The following is a 20,953-nucleotide window of genomic DNA, read 5'->3' as shown; positions in this document are numbered from 1 at the left end:
AGCAAATTTCCCTAAATTTTATGCTTGAATTTTCATAATCTTTCCTCTTTAAAGAAATCTACAAGGTTTTGAGTACACAGCAAGTTGGGGAGACATTTTTTATCCTAAAAGAAGTTTCTCAGAATTGTTCATGAAATGCTAAAGGATAGGACAAACTTATCGGGTTACTTGTTGATCAGATTTGCTTTGAACATAAAAGTATACCTTTACAGACTGGTCCTGTATAGGATATTATGTCCCACTAACAGCAGCAGTTCATCTCTTTCTCCCTCCACCAAACTCGTTTTTCTTAAATAATTATATACTAATTTTATAAACATAAAACATGTTATTTGGATAATGATGCCAAGGTAACTGCAACAAAATTGATGAGTGTCTGGGTTGAGAAATTGAATTTATACCTGGTGCTACCTTTTTCTGATTGTTTCGAATTCCTTTGGTTGCCCTTAGTATATTTAGGTGTTTAAAATACCCTAAGATTATTCTGAATTTATTTTATCCAGAGTATGGATTCATATTCCTCCAGTCAAGATGTGCTAAGAGCCTAATTTTCTTTTAATTTCATGGAGAACAATTGACTAGCCACTAAGAACAGTTATTAAAACTTGCCAGTTTTCAACTTAAAATCAGTGAACATTTGGCATTTCCTTAAGAAAAGTTTTGGGAGTTTTGTTCTTTCCCAGTTGTATTTGCCTAATTTGTTTTTATATGTTATTTAAAATTTAGTAAGAATACATTGTTCTAGATTCTGAAAGTCATTTTAGTACTTTTTTTCCCCTTGCTTTACCACAGTGAAGACCAGCAGACATACACAAGAAGATGTTTGTTCTTTATACCAGGATTCGACAGTAGATATGAGAACAGTTACCATCTTGGCTAGCTTTGACATAATCATACTATGTTTTCCTACCAGTCAGTCAGATAAGTTGGAGGGGTAAATGTGAAGATTTTATATTTCTCTAAAGTTCCCAGATTGAGGCCTCTGCTTATCATGAGAAGGTACTTGGTTAGAGTTTTCAGAGGAAGTTATATATAACCTTTGAAGGAGATTTTTATAGCCTAGGGAGTTATTTTTATTTCTACTTAAAGATAAGGTCTTTATTATTATTATGTGTTCATCCATAAACATATTCAACTGTAGAATTTGTTCTCGGGAAATATAAGTGGTGATACTCTTAGATACCACTTGAAGTGGTGTTGAACCACAAAAATCAAAGTTGGATTAGCTGTAATATTTCAGATCACAGTAACGCTAATGAAATCACTGAAATTTTTACTGAGTAGTAACAGCCACTATTGCATATTTTTCCAATTGCTTGAGAACCTTCTGTGTTTGGTTGCTGGGATGTTGCCATGGTCACGTTCTGTGTTGGTGTGGAGTGGGGAGTTGTGGAATCAGTGGCAACCCAGGACGCCCAGGCTTGGAGGTAGGCTGTCTGAGAAGTCTTCATTGTTTTGAAGCCACACTTGACATGGACCAGAAGGTTCTGAAGAGACTGGTGGAATCCATCAGTAAGAGTGTCAATAGCTGTAAGTACTGACCAGATACCTAGCGCTGCCTGAACATCTTCCGTCAAATAAAAACATTGGGTAGTTGGCCAAGAACAAGTGCTTTGTAACCCCAAAGTAGAGTTCTATTTTCTATCTAATATTTTGGTCATTTTAAATACATAGGTAGTAAGTGAATGATAATCCCTGCACTTACACAGAAAACATTTCAGTCATCAGGTGTCCTAAAATACGTTACATGTGTAGGAAGACTGGCTTGAGAATTTATGTGACCGTGAAAATGCTAAAGGACTATGTGCCTGCAGAGTTCTGGTTTTATTATAGTCTGAAGTTTCATAAGAGACCTCAAAGTGTAAAGGTTTGCTTTGACAGCCCTCCTGGGTTCTCTGGCACAAAAGCCATAGCAGCAGATGACTGCTGCGCTTCCCAAGATTGATAGAGGTACATGAGGCATTTTAGATGTTAAAGAAACACCTTGTTGCTTTTGCACATGGCAAGTGTTTGTTAAACTAACAGACTTTTTTTAGGATTCCTTGCCCTGCCAGACTTTAAAAAAGTAATCTTGTGAATTTTTTGTTTCTGAAGCCTGACCACAAGCAATCCTGACCGCATTTCTAAAAATTTGTTTCTAGACTTTGAGGAACTATTATTTCAGCCAGCTTTACGGCCTCATTATTGGGCACTTCCATTTTTCTTTGTGTGACCTTGGCAGGATAGTCACTACCTTGTTTAAGCATCTCATTGTGGATATAATTCAGTTTTCTCTTTTAGTTGGATTTTAAATGATCTAAGTTCCTCAAGCACTCCTGGGCCCGGTTTACTCCTGTCGTCCTACTACCCGTAAAATCCATTCAGCAGATTGACCTAGTGTTGAATGCAGTAAGAAATGCCTGCTATTAACAGCCCGAGTTTTAGAACACTCAAAAGGAAGTTACGCTTGCTTTGCAAACCTGACTCCTCTCCCTTCCTGATGAGATTGTTCTTAGTGGCGTCTGCTACCCGTACGTGTGTTTACAGTCATTCTTCGTTACTCATATTTGAAAGCGATTCTCTGAAATAGTAGACACGAGTATGTAAAACTTAATGAGAAAAAAAAAAAAATGAGACCCATATCCCATATAGTCTACAAAGAAGATAAAGCTGTTTAGGAAAAAAGAAGTTGCATTCCTTCCTTATTCCAAAGTTTTTGACACTTAATAATTCTTAAGTTACTATTAAAAGTTCAGACCCTAAATACTTGAACAGCTAAGTGACCAGGATAACCAGATTATTAACAGCTGATGTTGTTGAGCTCTTCATTGACAGGATACTGCAAAATGGTTTATGTCCATTGTCTTCTCTTCCATTGAGGTAGGTGATGTTATCCATGTTCTTCGGTGAGGAAACTGCATCTTAGTTTAATTGTTTATGTAAAGTTACCCAGTTAGTGGGCTGAGCTAGTCTGATGTACACTCAGATAATCTTTGTTTTTTCAAATTAATCGGCATTATAGCCCCTGATGGTCATTCTGTACTGTTGTACCATAGTAAGGGCGCAGTGAAAAGTTGTTGAAATCAGTTCCCGTTCTTGAGTCCTTGCAGTTGAGACCAGGATAGACGATGTGTCTCATGACTAGAATTTGGTTGATGATGGATAGGGGTGGGAAGGACTAATAAGCTGTTGCTGCTTTGGCCATCCCAAGAACGGACTGTCTTTATTTCTCTTGGTGTTCTAATTGTGTGACAGAAAGTTGAAGTGATTTTTCCTGGGCTTTGCTTTAGAGCTTCTTAGGAGGGAGCCTTCATAATTTGCTAGGCCCCTCAAATGCCACATGGCCATCCAGTCCAAGCCAGGACCTTTGTGTGACTGTGCTCAGATTGTCAGCTGGTCACCTCCGGTGACCTCCCAAAGGAAATTCACTCCCTTGCTAAACAGCTGTTTCCTCTTTTTTTTTTTTTTCCAACAGATCTAGAATGTTTTGTATTCTAGAGCTAATATGACTTCTGTCTTCATTTACACTGCTCTCTAGAGCTACATTGTTCATTATAGTAACCACTAGCTTCATGTGGCTATTTAAATAAAATGTGTGGAACTTAAAATCCAGTTTTGGTCACACGAGCCACTTTTCAGGGTTTAATACCAACAATTGGGTTGTGGCTACCAAATTGAACGGCACAGATATAGAACATTTCCATTATCTCAGAAAGTTCTATTAGACATTGCTGCTATAGAGTCATGCAAAGAAATTATTCCCTTTTCCAAATAATGGCCCTTTAATCTGATGGGGGAGGCAGATAATTACCTCATGGTATATAGTAAATGGCTTCATGGGTGAGTAACCTGTGTGTTCTCATAGGGCCCCATGCTAAGTTTAAGGCTCTGCTAACACTGACTTAAATAATTTTTTATGTTTTTATTCTTACTTGTATTTATTTATTTATTTGGCTGTGCCAGGTCTTAGTTGTGGCATGCTGGGTCTTCGATCTTTCCTGCAGCACGCAGGCTCTAGTTCCCTGACCAGGGACCTGACAAGGGCCCCGTGCATTGGGTGCACAGAATCTTAACCATTGGACCACCACATCCAGTCCCAAAATTGGAGACCTGCATTTTCATTTTGCATTGGGCCCACAAATTCTGTAGTTGGTAGTGGCCATGACCTCTTACTTGTAGTATGGTAGGAGTAGCTCCCCCTTCAGAATCACCTAAAGGTTTATATTGAAAAGGTGGATCCCTGAGTACCATCCTTAGTGTATTTTAAACAATCTCTTGTCAGTGGTGCCAAGCCTCCAGATGTTCACTTCATGTGTTCTTAGACACTATAAAGTTTGAGGATCCTGATCTGAATTGTCTTTTCCACTTTAGACTTCAATTCTGTAGCCTAATGTCAATCCCAGTTTGACAGTGAGCTGGGAATCGACCCAGTCTTTTTCACACAGATTGTCATTTTTATACTTATGTACATTAGCAAACTTTATTTTAAAGTGAAGAATTTTAAAATGATTCTTAGTAGTGCCATGTGGTTTCATTCAACTGATCATTTTGGCATCTCAGACCTACTCTAGATCTTGACTCTCATCCAGCATATTCCTTAACTTCTCCCATTTACAAGTGATTGATTGTCATTTATTTAGCAAACATGTATTGAGAGATTACCGTTGTCCTAAGCTCTACTGGTTACTGAATAGATATTAACCTAAAAATAAGAGATTTTGCTAAAATCCCAAGTATTTAGTGAATTAATGTTCCCTGATCCACTCCTACCAGATGGAGGAAATAGTTAACTGTAGTATGATTTGACTATGTAAACTCATGAGCCTGTCTTTTCTGAGCACTCAGGAGTTTTTAACACAATTGATCGTCTTTTTTAGGACTTAGACCAGGACCACCTAAGGGCCCACTAGTCCAATATGTGGCTTTTTCTATATTTGTGATATGTAACATGAGCCAGTGTGTGCACATACATAGGTTTGTGTACATACAGACTTCCTAGCTGTGCCTGCAGAACAGGCTTAGAAATCCACAAAGAACCAGATTTCCTTAAAGCAATGGCTGAACAGAGCAAAGAGGGGAAACCTACACGACTCCTCTTTTTACTCTAGCACTGCTGCCATGCTCATCTGGTCTCCAACTGTGTGGAGGTTTTTCCCAACAAACAGTTCTCTGTGACACTAGCTGAGTGCCCCTATAATTAATATAATAACCAACACTACCTGGAGAGCATCAGATTCTACAGGTTAAGGGTTCAGTCCAGAAGACAGTACCCCACCAGATGCCGATCACAAGTCCAGGTTATTAGCTGTGCTGCTGACCAACTGGCTAACAAATCATGACCCCCTCCTGTGGTCAGTTAATTTGCTAGAGCACCTCACAGAACTCAGGATGCAGCTTACTCCAGGTTACCAATTTATTATGAAAGGATATAATTGAGTAGCTGGACGGAAGAGATGCATAGAGCAAGGTATGTGGTAAGTGGTATGGAGTTTCCAGGCTCTCTGGACACCTCTGTGTTCACCAGCCCAGAAGCTCCCCCAAGCCCCACTTTCGGGTGATTTTATGGAGGTTTTATTACACAGCCATGATAGATCATTAACTCAATTTCCAGCCCCCCTCTGGAGAAGGGATGGTGGTGGAACTAAAATTTCCACACTTTTAATTAAACATGATTCGGTTTTTCTGTTGACAAGCTCCCACCTAAGAACAACCAACAGTCACCTCATTAGAACGAAAGACATCCTGTCAACAAGGAAATGCTAAGGGATTTAGGAGCTCTGTGCCAGAAAGCAAGAGGAGAGACCAATTTTTTTTTCCTGCCTGTTATTTCATACGGATAATACAAGATGGGACTGGCGAGCACTGCCAGAATGCAAGAAGTGTTGCACAAGGGGGAGGGCATGTGGGACAGAAGAGCCTAACCTGAAAGCCCCAGGGGCCAGAGCTGAAGCAACCTGAGCAGCGACATTATTGAGAAGTGACATGGTGTTGGCCTAAAATAAACAAATGTGACTTCATACTGATGTAGATGATTAAATGGAAAAGAGACAAATCTGCCTTTGAAGAATTTAATAGTATAAATACCCCTTCCCTATGAAGTGGAGTTTAATTAAACCTTTATCATGAGAGACTGGCTTCTAAAGACTAGAGAAAGGAGAAGTAGATTCAGTGGAGAAACTGAACCGTGTGATCCTGCTTAGCAGCAGTGATACATTATGTTAGTGTCACGTATCTGATACGTGACAAAAACAGCACTTTATCCCTCTAGTATTTTTCCCCAAAACACAACCACACTTTAATTATGAGGAAAGCATTAGGCAAACCTAAGTTGAGGAACATTGTGCAAAATAAAAACTGTCAAGTTCATGAAAAGGACTAAGACAGAACACTTGCAGGATTGGAGATGTGACAGCCAAATGGATCCCGCGTGGGATCCTAGAATAAACAAAGGAAATTGGTGGGAAAACAGGTGAAATCTATAATTTAGTTAATAATAATGTGCCAGTGTCAGTGTATTAATTTTGACAACTGCCCCATGGTTATGTAAGAAGTCAGCAGGAAGAAACAGTGAGGAGTTTAGGGGAATCTTACTATCACTGCATCTCTTACGTAAAATAAAACTATTCCAAACTAAAAAGTTTAATAAATAACGTGTCAGTATATGTATGAACACCATTCTCATTACCCACAGTTTCTCAAGTATCAAATACAGGGGTTCTTTGACCACACGTGTAAGGTCTTTAGATATAATGGAAGTGAGCTGCATAGGTAAAACTCAGAAGTTACTACCTGCTGCAGATTGTGTCTAAAATCCTTGATTATTTTGCTGGATAACTTGTTAGTATTTGATTCAGAGCAATTCCCGACTCCTGACTCACTTTCTTCAGATATCTATTTCACGTCGCTGTAACACTCAAACGTTAATTCTCCATCAGAGTTGAGCAGGGCTAGTTTCAGGCAAACATTAATGTAATATGTATGCAATGTAGTGTGTCCACACACGAATGTGTTTCTCCTCATATTCCATAAAAGAAGGAGAAAAAAAGAGACTTCGTCCTCAGAGCACCTGCACCCCCTTCTGTGACCAAGTCTTGAAAAGTCACGTTGCTTTATTTTATTGTACTCTTGGTTGAAATGGCGGTCAAAAAATACCCCTAGTTTTAAGTGGAGACACAAACCCCATCTTTCTAAGGGAGAAGTATCAGAAGTCTCATTCTAAGAAGACCATATGAGTGGGACAGGATTTAAAATTATCTGGGAATATATAACCTGTCACCTCTAGATTGACCATTCATAAGGCAGTTTAAAGAATCCACTGCCAAAGTGATCCTCCTTAAATGCAAATCTGATTGTTAACTTGCCAGGCAAAATTTTTCAATAAGCCCCTCTGTAAAGTCAAACAGTTCCGCCACCTCGCTGCACCAAACCATCTGTGGCTCTGAGAACATGCCACCCTGCCTTCAAACTGCCTCCTCTTACTTAATAATGCTATTAATTATTTATTAATTTATTAATCTATTAATTATAACTTATATTTTATATATTAATAGATAATGTAAATATACAGTATAAAATTATAATTTATATAAATTAATTATAATTTAATAACAATAATAAGTGCTTACTCCTGTGACTGGCTTTAGCTCGAGGGACACCTCTTCCTGGAGCCCCTTCTCACTCACTCACTGCCTTTCCCCACTTAATGATTCCTTTCTTTGGGTCACTGCCAAACACTATAATCACAGTGTTTGTAACACTTTTATTTCATTTCTTTTTCTCTTGACCAAAGTGTAATAAATTAAGGGCAGAAATGATGGTGTATTCATTGCCTAGGTTCATGGGAGGCCCTTAATAAATACTTATTAGATGGATAAAAATGACTTTTATGTCAAATCTTGGGGCTATGTATGAAGCCTGAGACTCTAGTTCAGTTCATAAATAATGTTAGGTATCTTTGTAATTGTTTATTCTATAGATTTATCAACATTTACCCTAAGAGTCAAGTCATTCTGACCATGTTAGAAACCCTAATGTAACCTGCATATTTGCTGTCAGTTCTCATTGGTTTTTGTTGGGTAACTTGAAATCACCTCGAAGACAACATCTAAAAAAATATTTCTCCTTCCACCCTCCCCAAAAGAGGGAGGGAGGAGAAGGAAGAGAGAAATAGAACCTGTAAACAGCTTCCCTCCTAACTCTCCAGTTCAGTGGCTCAGTCATGTCCAACTCTTTGCAACCCCATGAACCACAACACGCCAGGCCTCCCTGTCCATCACCAACTCCCAGAGCTTACCCAAACCCATGTCCATCCAGTCGGTGATGTCATCCAGCCATCTCATCCTCTGTGGTCCCCTTCTCCTCCTGCCCCCAATCCCTCCCAGCATCAGGGTCTTTTCAAATGAGTCAGCTCTTTGCATGAGGTGGCCAAAGTGTTGGAGTTTCATCTTCAACATCAGTCCTTCCAATGAACACCCAGGACTGATCTCCTTTAGGATGGACTTGGATTTCCTTGCAGTCCAAGGGACTCTCAAGAGTCTTCTCCAACACCACAGTTCAAAAGCATCAATCTTCTGCGCTCATCTTTCTTTATAGGTCAAATCTCACATCCATACATGACCACTGGAAAAACCATAGCCTTGACTAGATGGACCTTTGTTGGCAAAGTAATGTCTCTGCTGTTTAGGTTGGTCATAACTTTCCTTCCAAGGAGTAAGCGTCTTTTAATTTCATGGCTGCAATCACCATCTGCAGTGATTTTGGAGCCCAGAAAAATAAAATCAGCCATTGTTTCCACTGTTTCCCCATCTATTTCCCATAAAGTGATGGGACCAGATGCCATGATCTTAGCTTTCTGAATGTTGAGCTTTAAGCCAACTTTTTCACTCTCCTCTTTCACTTTCATTAAGAGGCCCTTTTCTTCTTCACTTTCTGCCATAAGGGTGGTGTCATCTGCATATCTGAGGTTATTGATATTTCTCCCGGCAATCTTGATTCTAGCTTGTACTGCTTCCAGCCCAGCGTTTCTCATGATGTACTCTGCATATAAGTTAAATAAGCAGGGTGACAATATACAGCCTTGACGTACTCCTTTTTCTATTTGGAACCAGTCTGTTGCTCCATGTCCAGTTCTAACTGTTGCTTCCTGACCTGCATACAGGTTTCTCAAGAGGTAGCTCAGGTGGTCTGGTATTCCCATCTCCATAATTTTCCACAGTTTATTGTGATCCACACAGTCGAAGGCTTTGGCATAGTCCATAAAGCAGAAATAGATGTTTTTCTGAAACTCTCTTGCTTTTTTGATGATTCAGCGGATATTGGCAATTTGATCTCTGGTTCCTCTGCCTTTTCTAAAACCACCTTGAACATCTGGAAGTTCACGGCTCATGTATTGCTGAAGCCTGGCTTGGATAATTTTAAACATTACTTTACTAGTGTGTGAGATGAGTGCAATTGTGTGGTAGTTTGAGCATTCTTTGGCATTGCCTTTCTTTGGGATTGGAATGAAAATTGACCTTTTCCAGTCCAGTGGTCACTGCTGAGTTTTCCATATTTGCTGACATATTGAGTGCAGCACTTTCACAGCATCATCTTTCAGGATTTGAAATAGCTCAACTGGAATTCCATCACCTCCACTAGCTTTGTTCCTAGTGATGCTTCCTAAGGCCCACTTGACTTCACATTCCAGGATGTCTGGCTCTAGGTGAGTGATCACACCATTGTGATTATCTGGGTTGTGAAGATCTTTTTTGTACAGTTCTTCTGTATATTCTTGCCTCCTCCTCTTAATATCATCTGTTTCTGTTAGGTCCCTACTATTTCTGTCCTTTATTGAGCCTATCTTTGCATGAAATATTCCCTTGGTATCTCTAATTTTCTTGAAAGTTTTCTCAAATTATCTTTAATTCATAGAATCAGACTTTTAGAAACTGAGGGACTATCAGAGATCATATAGAATAATACTCAAATTGTATAGGTGAGGACTCTGAGGCATAAAGAAGTTGAATTGTGTTAAGTCAACTATGTAGGATACGAAATGGAAGTGGAACCCAGACTTAAGTCTAGTACCCCCAACACACAAAGCCTAATCACTTAGTTCTCAGTTCGGACAGTGCATTAGAGTCACCTTTGTGCTTCTTAAGCAGCATCTCAGGCTCCCTGCCCGCTTTCTGATCTCATTTCTGTGGTCCTAAGTAAAGCTTATTGCTCCAAGCCAGGCTTCTAGGCTTCCAGCTTTCCCCTTCAGTACAACTTTGCCAGATGGGTTTTATTAAACCACTTCTTGACCCTTACAGCATAGAAGAATTAGCTGAGCTTTTGTTTCAAAGGTAGCTCCTGGACCCACTGTTAGCAACTGTGACTTAGTAGGTCTGGGGCAAGGCCTTTGACAAGCAATGAGAGGTGGGTGATTTTCATACAGAGGGTCCAAAGATGATACCACAAGAAACCCTGCTCCAGAAAAACAAACATTAATCTTCTGACCAGGCATTCAAGGCTCTATTTCAACAGCCTGTCCTCTTCAGTCTTGTTTTTCACTTCTTCCCAACTTGCTATGCTCCCAACAAAACATATTCAACCTCAATCTCAATTCTCTCCTTTACTCATGTTATTCCCTCTTCCTGGAATTCTCCACTTCTTTACCACCCTGAATACATTCCTTTCTGGATAAATTGCTCTGCATCCATCAAGGCCCAGTTCAAAGTCTACGCTCATGAAAATAGCACAAGTCTTTCTCATACAGATTTCTCTTCACATGTCTATAGTGGTGAGTGTTATATGACATAATTTAACATTTATATACTGTCTTAATGAGACCTCTGAGTGGCATCTGTCTTGACTGTGTGAGCTCTTAAGTAACAAGTCCATGTCACAGTTTTTAAACCACTAGTGCATCACAGAAACAAAATAGCTATACATTTAATTAGGTTGGAGAACTCAGAGGTTAAATCTAAGTTGTATTTATTTGTATTTTCATTTTACAGTCAAAAAGAGTGAAATAGAGTGTCTCATAAGGATTTTTCACAACTTGGTGGGAAGAGGTGACATAAAACTTGCTAACGCTGGACTAGATCGTAACACATTTCGAGTGATCCTGCACAGCGTATTTGGAATGACTGATGATGTGCTAATGAACAGGGGTAAGGAGTCCTGGAGACTGAGATGGGCCAAGCTGCGGTGGCAGATGCGCGCGCGTGTGTGTGTGTGTGTGTGTATACACACATACATATATACATACACATATATTCAGTTTTCACCAGACTGAAATTTTTAAAGCAAAAACTATACATATAATTCTGGTAGTGCTACTGATTTAGAACAGTAAATCTGATTTGATGATCAGGATGGATTTTATTATAAACTCACTCAAGTTCTTGTCTCATAGCTGTAGTACTTTGAGAAAGAACCAGTAAGGAACTAAATAAGCTAGCAGTATTTTTTTTTAAGATAAGTTTGTTAAAAATAAAGATAAGCTTGTGGTTTCCATTGTCTTTGGATTCATATGCTGTAGACATGTAAAACATATATAAAGACATGTTGACTTCTTCAACAAACACAAAAAGAAAATTACTCATTATATTGAAAAAAATTAAATAATTTTATATTTAAAATAAGAAATTATATAACGTGTTCCAGTCAGTTTCAATAACAAACTTTCAGTGTTCAATTTGATGTCTTGATGTGTGTATACACCATGAAGACCGTATCATGTCATGCGGTGGTGCTCAGTCATGTCCGACTGTTTGCAGCCCCCGTGGACTGTAGCCTGCCAGGCTCCATCCATGAAATTTTCCAGGCAAGATTACTAGAGTGGGTTGCCATTTCCTTCTCCAGGGGATCTTCCCAACCCAGGGATTGAACCCTCATCTCTTGCATCTACTGCTTGGTAGGTGGGTTCTTTACCACTGAGCTACCTGGGAAGTCCATAGTCAAAATAATTAATGTTTCCATTAACCCCAAAGGAGACAATAATATTTTGTTTTCTATAGGATAATACCAAGATTTCACTGGTAATTTTAAAAATAATGTGTTATTTTACTAATTGATCTTTAGGTATAACACAAATTCTTTAAAACAGGATTTTACCACTCTTTTTAGAGTGGTAAAAATTATCACATTGATTATCTACATTGTTGGTCTTTTTTCCTCAAAATAACCATACAAAACATCACAAGTGACACTCATCATTAACCATGGGGAGGAGAATGGCTTCTTTTTGTAAAAATCTGTTGGAAATATACTTCCAGTTATTTTTGATTCTTTCAAGAAAGATTGTACCAAAACCTTCTGTCCACCCCCCTTTTTGGGAGGGAATACTTTTTTACTCTATTCATAGTACTCTTGAATAATAGCTATAAATTACAATACACTAACACATTCCTTTTCTTTCAGTATTTTTTGCATTTGACAAAGACAATGATAACTACATAAATGTGAAAGAGTGGGTTAAAGGACTATCAGTGTTTCTTCGAGGGACTTTTGAAGAAAAGCTGAAGTGTAAGATTTCTATATAAATATTAACATATATAGTATCAATTTTACATTTAATTAATCCTTAAATCATTTTTTTAAAAATATAAACTCAGTGTTATTCTCTATAGCACTCTTGCAAAAGTAGTTGATGAGAGTTTAAAAAAAAAGGCAGATGAAATGGGTGACCTCTTTTATAGGAGAGTCCCTGGTCCCCAAGACACTTACTTCACTAGTTCTGTAGCATACAAATACCACCAGCATGGCTCTTTGGCTCCAGGCCTGGGCAAAGAACAGTAGCTACAGGTCAGGACAGGTGCCGACTATGATGACAGGCAAGGCTGAGATCTCTGGGGCTGTGTCTGGGCTCAGCAGGAAATGGGCCTTGATTATGGGCAGCCTCGTAGTCCACAGTGGGACTATTGCTTGTCTTTTCATCAGAGTAGGGATGAGGGGTTGACACAAGACAAGGTAAAGCACACAGCTGTCAGACACCAACACTCTAGTGTTAGAATAAGTGTAGGTGAATAAAGGGAATGAGACTGAGGCAATGAAACCCCAAAGGGAGGAAGTATTATAAAGGGAGCTTCCTACAGAAGAGCATCATTAGGAATTCCAAAGACGAAAATCTCCCAGTTCACAATTTTGTAGAGATAGCTCTGGCTCACCTCACCTGTACCACTGATGTGACGCATGTTTTCTATGTTTTACACCTCCTGTGCCAGGATTTGGGGTGTGAAACCTAGAGAGAGAATAGGAACAATTTTAAACAACAGTGTTCAAGGGAACAAATGTCAAATTACATAGGAAAAACTGCAGAGTTCTTAGTATGTAAGCAGATTTTTTCTTCATTTATTTTTATTAGTTGGAGGCTAATTACTTTATAATATTGTAGTGGTTTTTGTCATACATTGACATGAATCAGCCATGGATTTACATGTATTCCCCATCCCGATCCCCCCTCCCACCTCCCTCTCCACCCGATTCCTCTGGGTCTTCCCAGTGCACCAGTATGTAAGCAAATTTTTATCCCTTCTGCCACTTGATTCTGGTTTTGGGATGTTCAAAAGAAAATCTCTAAGTTAAATACATGTTTTAAAAATGATAGTAACGGAGAAGGAAATGGCAACCCATTCCAGTATTCTTGCCTGGAAAAGTGCATGGACAGAGGAGCCTGGCGGGCTGCAGTCCATTGGGGTTACATGACTGAGCATGTGTGTGCAAGGGTGGAGGCAGATGGGTTGGTAGCAATAAAGTGGTAGAACTAAAAAAATAAAAATAAAAATGATAGTAACATTTTAAAGACTCACCAACCATATTTGACATTTATGACTTTTGTTTCTCTCTTATTTGGAGGAGGTATTTTTTTTTCCTTTTTTTTAATACTTAAAAAATTGAAGTATAATTTGACATACAACATTGTATACTTCCTTTTTTTTCTTACAACATGTTTTTTCCCCCACTTTTCTCCAGTCTAATTTTCACAGGACACCATTAAGTACAGTAGTCACTTGTTCCTTATAACTGCAGTGTTCTTATAATCTCACTGAGAAATGAAAAGTGAAGTTTCATGAATGTAAATTCTTGTGAGACTTCTGTATAACAACACTGGACATGATGAATTGCTGTTGTTTAGTCTTTAAGTCGTGTCCAACTCATTTGCCACCCCATGGACTGCTGCCTGTTAGGCTCTCTGACCAGGGATTTTCCAGGCAAGAACACTGGAGTGGGTTGCCATTTCCTTCTCCAGGGATCTTCCCAACCAGGGATCAAACCCATGTCCCCTCCATTGGCAGGTGGATTCTTTACCACTGAGCCAGCAGGGAAGCCAGGACATAATGAATTAGCATCACATTATCAAAATTTTTTTCCTTTTCTAATCCCACTGCCTAAAAATACTTCATGTATTATACATTTCAATACATGTTAATTTGGGGAAAACACTGTTTCTAGTAGGGTTGTGTCACAAGCTTATATATGCTATATGTTAGAAAAATGCAACAAAAGAGCTAATCTGATACTCTGGAATTTAATACCTGGTTCTTTTTCTTCCTCACTCCCTCCCTTCTTTTCTCCCTATCTTGCTTTTCTTTCTTTCCTTGTCTCTGTCTCTCTCTCCCTCCCCCCTCCCTTCCTTTCTTTCCAAAAACATTTAACTAGATTACGAACTCAAGAACTACCTCACTGCTCTATTCCCAGGACCTGAATAAGGTCATTTGTGGGATGAAGGATAAACTGTAGTAGTGCTTACATGGTACAGTGGAAATCATGAAATCATTCTCCAGGGAGAGATGGATCATTTTGGATAGTGAAATGGGCAGTCTCCAAGGAGTTGACAGACTCACTACCCACTACCCAAATATATAGAACAATTTTTTTGTCAGTGATGTAATGATGTGTATACTCTAGCTTTTTTACTCTGTGTAAGAAGGAAATTATAGCAGTAAGATACACACACACACATATATATGTGTATATATGAAAAGAAAGACTTTATACACATATGTGTGAGTGTGTGTGTGTTTATCACAAAGGATATTTAGTCTTGTGGAAAGATTTATAAAATTCTCTACTGTGTAGAATGTTGTTCAGTCGCTAAGTCATGTCTGGCTCTTTGTGACCCCATGGACTGCAGCACGCCAGGCTCCTCTGTCCTCCACTGTCTCCCAGGATTTGCTCAAATTCATTCATTGAGTCTAGACTGTAGATTGTCTGAACTGTTTTTATCCTTCTTTAATTACATACTGAAATAACTGAGAAGACTAGTGACATTTTAATTATTTTTATCCTTGTCTATAAACTTCTTATGCTTTGAAAAGTTTGTTTTGAAGTTTATTATTTCAATGGTGATGGTTACATTTCTCGAGAGAGAATATATGACATGTTGAAGAACAGTCTACACCAACAGTCACCTGGAGAAGAGACTGATGAAGGAATAAGAGAGTTGGTAGATATAGCACTGAAGAAAATGGTAAGAATAAAAAAGCTGTAATTCATTATATTCAGTCCAGTGGATGTGAGAAAGCTAAAGCTAAATAAATGATTTATTTTCCTACACAGTGAATGTAACCTTTGTGAGGGCAGGAGTTCTTATTTGTTCTCTGCCCTATCCATTGCCTAAAACAGTGCCAGGCTGATGGTGGTTCCTTCATAAGTATTTATGGGATGGCTGGGTGATTAAATGAATCACTACATTAAATGAATGTTAATTTTATTTATTATTGTACTATCAGCTAACTGTCATTATCTGGAAAGGAGGGTGATAGATTTAGTTCTTTTAAAATTGAATGCCATTGTAGTCTGTCTTCGTGACCTTTGCTTTCTCATCCATCTGGACACTCATTATAATGAAATAACCCTTATAAAGTGCTTACTACACGCTGGACCCTTCACAGAAGTTTAATATGTAAACATGTTTTATCTTCAAAACAACGGGATGAAGTAGAAAATATTATCTCTATTTTGCAGATGAGAAAACTGAAGTGCAGATAGGTTTATACAAGGCCATGATGGAAAATGAGGTGCAAAATTTATCTTTCAGTGAAACTAGTAACACCTCTTTATTATGGCCATAGTGATTTCTTTTTTTCCCTGTGACCCTAGACTGGATACCAATGGTTTAAGACTCTGAGGCTGCCGAGGTCCAGCTCACTACCTCTTTGGAGTTCAGGAAGTAACTGATGAGGGGGTCTGCCGAGTCTCAGGGTCTCAGATTCAGCTAACAGAGCACAGGGTGTCCTTTTCCATTAGACATGCCCGGTAGCCACTGTGAGCCGGGAGGGCAGACTTCTTGAGACAGTATCCTTCCCAGTACACACCCACACCCACTCCCCCTTCTTTTTTTTTTTTTTTTCATCCTAAATTTTAATTTTTTTCAAAGTTGCCATTTTTTTTCATTTATTTTTATTAGTTGGAGGCTAATTACTTTACAATATTGTAGTGATTTTTGCCATACATTGACATGAATCAGCCATGGATTTACATGTGTTCCCCATCCTGAACCCCTGTCCCACCCCTTCTTTTTTTAAAATACTTTTTTTTTTTTTTTTTTAATTTACTTACTTGGCTGCACTGGGACTCAGTTGCAGCACATGGGATCTTTAGTTGCAGCGTGCAGGATCTGGTTCCCTGAAGGGCGACTGAACCTGACTGGGCCCCCTGCATTGGGAGCATGGGGTGTTAACCACTGGACCACAAGGGAAGTCCCCTACCCCCTTCTTTTGGAAATAAAATGTCATGGAGTGACTCTTTTTCTGAAAATTATTCAAACCTTTCTTTAAATTAGACCCCCCAGCAACCTTGATTTAGTTATGCCCAGAAGTGAAAAAATAAGGACCCGTCAAGTCAAATCCAAATTGAATTAAGCAGTTAAAACTATTCATAATCTACACACATGATTTAGTTAATTTCCCATAGTCCCTGTTGAACGCTGCATTCCAGCCTGGTCTGTCTGCTTCCTGACTTGCATTCTGGCTTACTGTCATAATCCATGTTGAGCCATTCTTCTGCTTTTCCTCCTGACACCTCTCCACCTATCTATACCCCAACCATCCTTAAGGGCCTAGCAGGAGTCTGCTAGCTTCTTCTCATGATCCTAGTCCTTCTTGCTTTCTCAGTGCCTGCTCCTTATTAAGCAACTTCACTTTTATACATTTTACATGATATCCTTCTCTCAAGTTTAAGAGATGCTTTGTGAAACAAGACTAAAATTAAGCTTAGGAATCTTTGGCACTATTTTTTCACAAAAGTAGCAGTATTACAATGGCCTTCCTCTAATTTTCTGTTTTATTTCCCCAATTCGGGTAGAAGTCCTTTAAGGATTTTATTATTACTGACTTACTTGGCTGCAGCAGGTCTTACTTGTGGTGTGTGGGATGTCAGCTTCCGGCCCACCAGGGAAGCCCCTAGGGACAGGGTTTTATATGTCTAAGGTGACGCTTGGGCTGCTGTGACCAAGTATCATCCTCCGGGTAGACTGAACAGCTGGAATTTATTCTCACAATTCGGGGAATCTGAGAAGTCCAAGATGAAAGTGCCAGCAGGTTCACTTCCTGGCTGAGCGCTCTCCTCTTGCCTTGCTGACAGCCACCTCCTCAGTGAGTCCTCACACGGCAGAGACAGGGAGCTTTGGCCTTTCTTTTACTCACGCGGACACTAACAGCACGTTGGGGCCCTACCTTCATGACCTCCTCTGAACCTGTTACCTCCCAAAGACCCCCACCTTCAAATACCATCCCACTGCCGTGGTCAGTGGAGAGACAAACGTTCTATTCATAATATCAGCTATTAGATTAAAAGGAACAAAGTAAATAAGCACCTTTTGATGTGTGCAAGTAGTGCCTACAGAAGTGTGAATGTAAGTTTGATTTGGTAAAACCTTTTTTTCTACAGTTATTTTCCATGCAGAATTAACTACTCTTGTCATTTACCAAGAAATCATCTTCCTCTCTAGGATTATGACAATGATGGCAAGATATCTTTTGCAGATTTTGAAAAAGCAGTGAAAGAAGACAGACTTTTGTTGGAAGTGTTTGGACCATGTTTACCGGAGGCAAAGGTACAGTGGCAGCAATGAATTGGTTTGGGGGGAAATTCCAAAGGACCTGAAAAGAAGTACTTGCTAGACACTTACCTCTGTAGGGTTCCGACCTACTGCTGAAGTTCAGCAATCAAGGTCTCTGCCCCATCTTAGCATTTGGGACCCAAGACCGTAGTGACCAAGGAATTATACTCAAGATTTTTTTTCAGCTTTTAACCACCTTGACCATACACAATTCCTAATATTCTGGATGTTAATATTTTCTCCCTCCAAACCCAAAGTATATTGGCTTGCTTGAGATAGAACAGCAAATACAGAGTGGATTCAGCAAGAACCTACCATAAACTGCTAAGAGAAAACTTGATCTCTTTCTCATTTGTTGTCAATGAGAATACACTTTCAAAAATTTTGATCACGTGCATAGGACTTTATAGTATTTTATTTGTCCTCAAAAAGTATTGAATTTGACAAAGGTTTTCTGAGCCAGAAGAGCCAGCCTGATAATTGACTTCACTATTTCCTTTCTTAATTCTTCGTTTGAGCAACTGTGCTTTGCAAACATGTGATATAAGAAGAAAGTTTCTATTCTCTGCAGTAATTTAGATGGGTGATTTTGTGGATGAATTTGCATAATGTTAAGCTATCCTTCATAGCTCAGTTGGTAAAGAATCCACCTGCAATGCAGGAGACCCCAGTTTGATCCCTGGGTTGGGAAGATCCCCTGGAGAAGGGAAAGGCTACCCACTCCAGTAGTCTGGCCTGGAGAATTCCATGGACTGTATAGTCCATGGGGTCAGAAAGAGTCAGGCACAACTAAGTGACCTTCACTTTCACTTTTTCACTTCAAGCTCTCCTTATGCAGACTTATCCACCTACATGTTAAGCTATCCTTGGGCTTCCCTGGTGGCTCAGACAGTAAAGAATCTGCCTGCAATGCAGGAGACCCTGGGTTGGGAAGATCCGCTAGAGAAGGGAATGGCAACCTACTCTAGTATGTTTGCCTGGAGAAATCCTGGACAGAGCAGCTTCGCAGGCTACAATCCATGGCATCGCAAAGTCAGACATGGCTGAGCAACTAACACTTTCACTTTCAAGCTATCCTTAAGTCATCTCAGCTTGTCCTGCTGTAGTTTATCCCCACATTTTAACTGTCTGGAAACCTGTATTAAAAATCAATGTGTAAAAGGCAAACTTCTCTAAGAGGACTGATGGGTTAAACAGTATAGAATAACAGGCTAGAGCCAGTACTTAGGTTCAGATGGAACAACCAGGGTTCTTCAGCAGCTCCCCTCGAGTCCATCCATAGCCCAGTGATCTAGAGTCTTACTACTGCGTATGATCTGTGCACCACTGGTATCCCCTAGAAGCTTGTGAGAACTGCACTCTCAGATCTCTCCTCAAACCAGCTGAATCAGAATCTTGTCTTTTTTTAGTGTGTGACACAGGTTCGGTTCATTTTCCCTCCCATATCATGGTCCATCCTGTGTATGTGGCCGGGGACGGGGAGCAGTGCTGACCTCCAGTCACAGAAAAGGTCAGGGACACGGAACCCACACAGCAGCTCCTCCCGTCAGGACTGTCAGAGAGCATTTTCAATATTCACAAAATACACCTGTCGTAACATTTATCTTCTTAACCAATTTTAAGCCTACAGTTCAATAGCGATAAGTACATTCATGCTATTTTGCAACCCATCTCCAGAACTCTGCTCATCTCACCAAACTGAAACTCTACACCCATTAAACAACTTCCCATTCCCATCACCCACCAGCCCCTGCCACCACCATCTGAATCTGCATTGTAATAAGACCCCAGAGACTCAAAACACCTCAAAGTCTGAAAAGCCTGATCTAGACAGCAACTTGCTCTAATTCTATGCTGAAGTCGCTAATGTATTTTTTGACTAAGAGTGCCACAGAAAGTACAGTTGACCCTTGAACAATACAGGTGTGAACTGGGAGGGTCCACTTATATGTAGAATTTTTTTCTATTAATAAATACATACCATATGATCACACATACATACCATATAATCCATGGTCGGTTGAATCTGAGGATACAAAACAGCAGATATGGAAGGCAGAGTGTAAAGTTACATGTGGATTTTTGCGTGGAGGGTCAGCAACCCTAACCCCACATTATTCAAGGGTCAATTGTATATCTGATTATCTCACAAGGAAGTAGGGCTAGTCCCCTTGCCTGCAGCTTCTTTTAATATCATTCACAACTCAGTGCCATCCTAGCAAGCTCGCATAATGTCATAAATGAAGGTAAAAGTTTCTAACCTTCATATTCAAAATCAATCCATTAGGCAAGAGACCCTTAGGATAGGGAGAAAAGGAGACACCATCTGGTATGGGCCTCCTCAGGTTACTGTTATCAGCAAAAAAAAGAAAAAAGGGAAACATCCTGGACATACTTGGACTTGCAATTATGTGGCCCTCTGACAGGAAAAAAATGTGGGAAGTAGTAGTGAAAGTCTACCATTTACAAATATTGATTTGTTTCTGCCACAGATGAAGTAAATTATCTTTGAAGTTAACTAAAGCATATATGCTTCTCATTTCAGCTTTGTTCTAACAGTTTATTAACTTTTTTGCTTTGCAGAGTTGTCTTGATTTTGAAGCCCTGGCATTCCAACATATCCTGACTTCTAGTTTTTGAATGTTACTCATCCAAAATTATTAAAATCAGAAACAGATCCTGGTCGCCTATCTTTATATTGTGAAGTACCTATATTTGCTTCAAGTGGTTTACATATAGTGATTGCAACATGAGAAATGATATTGTAATGAATGGTTTCTATAATATTAAGTATGGATCAAAATAACATCAATTGATATAATAAGTAATGATAAACTAATTAATTTGTTTAGTTAGGCCAACAACCTTAGATCTTGGGGCAAATGCTGTTAATCAGCCATTCACAATCCTCTTTTTTCTTGCTTCCTCACAAACAGAAAACCTAAA

At 39.3% G+C, this 20,953-nt stretch overlaps 1 protein-coding gene across 1 annotated transcript; it reads left to right on the top strand.

Moving 5' to 3' along the window:
• The first annotated feature begins 36 nt into the window (after positions 1-36).
• LOC122438089 (EF-hand calcium-binding domain-containing protein 1-like) lies at positions 37-20,684 on the top strand. The gene is made up of 6 exons (XM_043462589.1): positions 37-1,530; positions 10,959-11,114; positions 12,367-12,471; positions 15,264-15,415; positions 17,897-18,001; positions 20,591-20,684. Exons 1-6 carry the CDS (start codon positions 1,473-1,475, stop codon positions 20,645-20,647), a joined length of 633 nt encoding a protein of 210 aa, XP_043318524.1. The 5' UTR covers positions 37-1,472; the 3' UTR covers positions 20,648-20,684.
• Positions 20,685-20,953: the final 269 nt, after the last annotated feature.

This window comes from Cervus canadensis, chromosome 3 (genome assembly GCF_019320065.1).
Source record: "Cervus canadensis isolate Bull #8, Minnesota chromosome 3, ASM1932006v1, whole genome shotgun sequence".
NCBI lineage: Eukaryota > Metazoa > Chordata > Mammalia > Artiodactyla > Cervidae > Cervus > Cervus canadensis.
The sequence above is the reverse complement of the archived record's forward strand: the minus strand, read 5'-3'. Positions and strand labels throughout refer to the sequence as shown.

Coding starts and splice junctions, on each gene's coding strand:
- LOC122438089 (XM_043462589.1), top strand. CDS start 1,473: ATGGACCAGAAGGTTCTGAAGAGACTGGTGGAATCCATCAGTAAGAGT. Junction 11,115..12,366: donor TGATGTGCTAATGAACAGGG/GTAAGGAGTCCT, acceptor CTTTTCTTTCAG/TATTTTTTGCATTTGACAAA. Junction 18,002..20,590: donor CATGTTTACCGGAGGCAAAG/GTACAGTGGCAG, acceptor TTTGCTTTGCAG/AGTTGTCTTGATTTTGAAGC.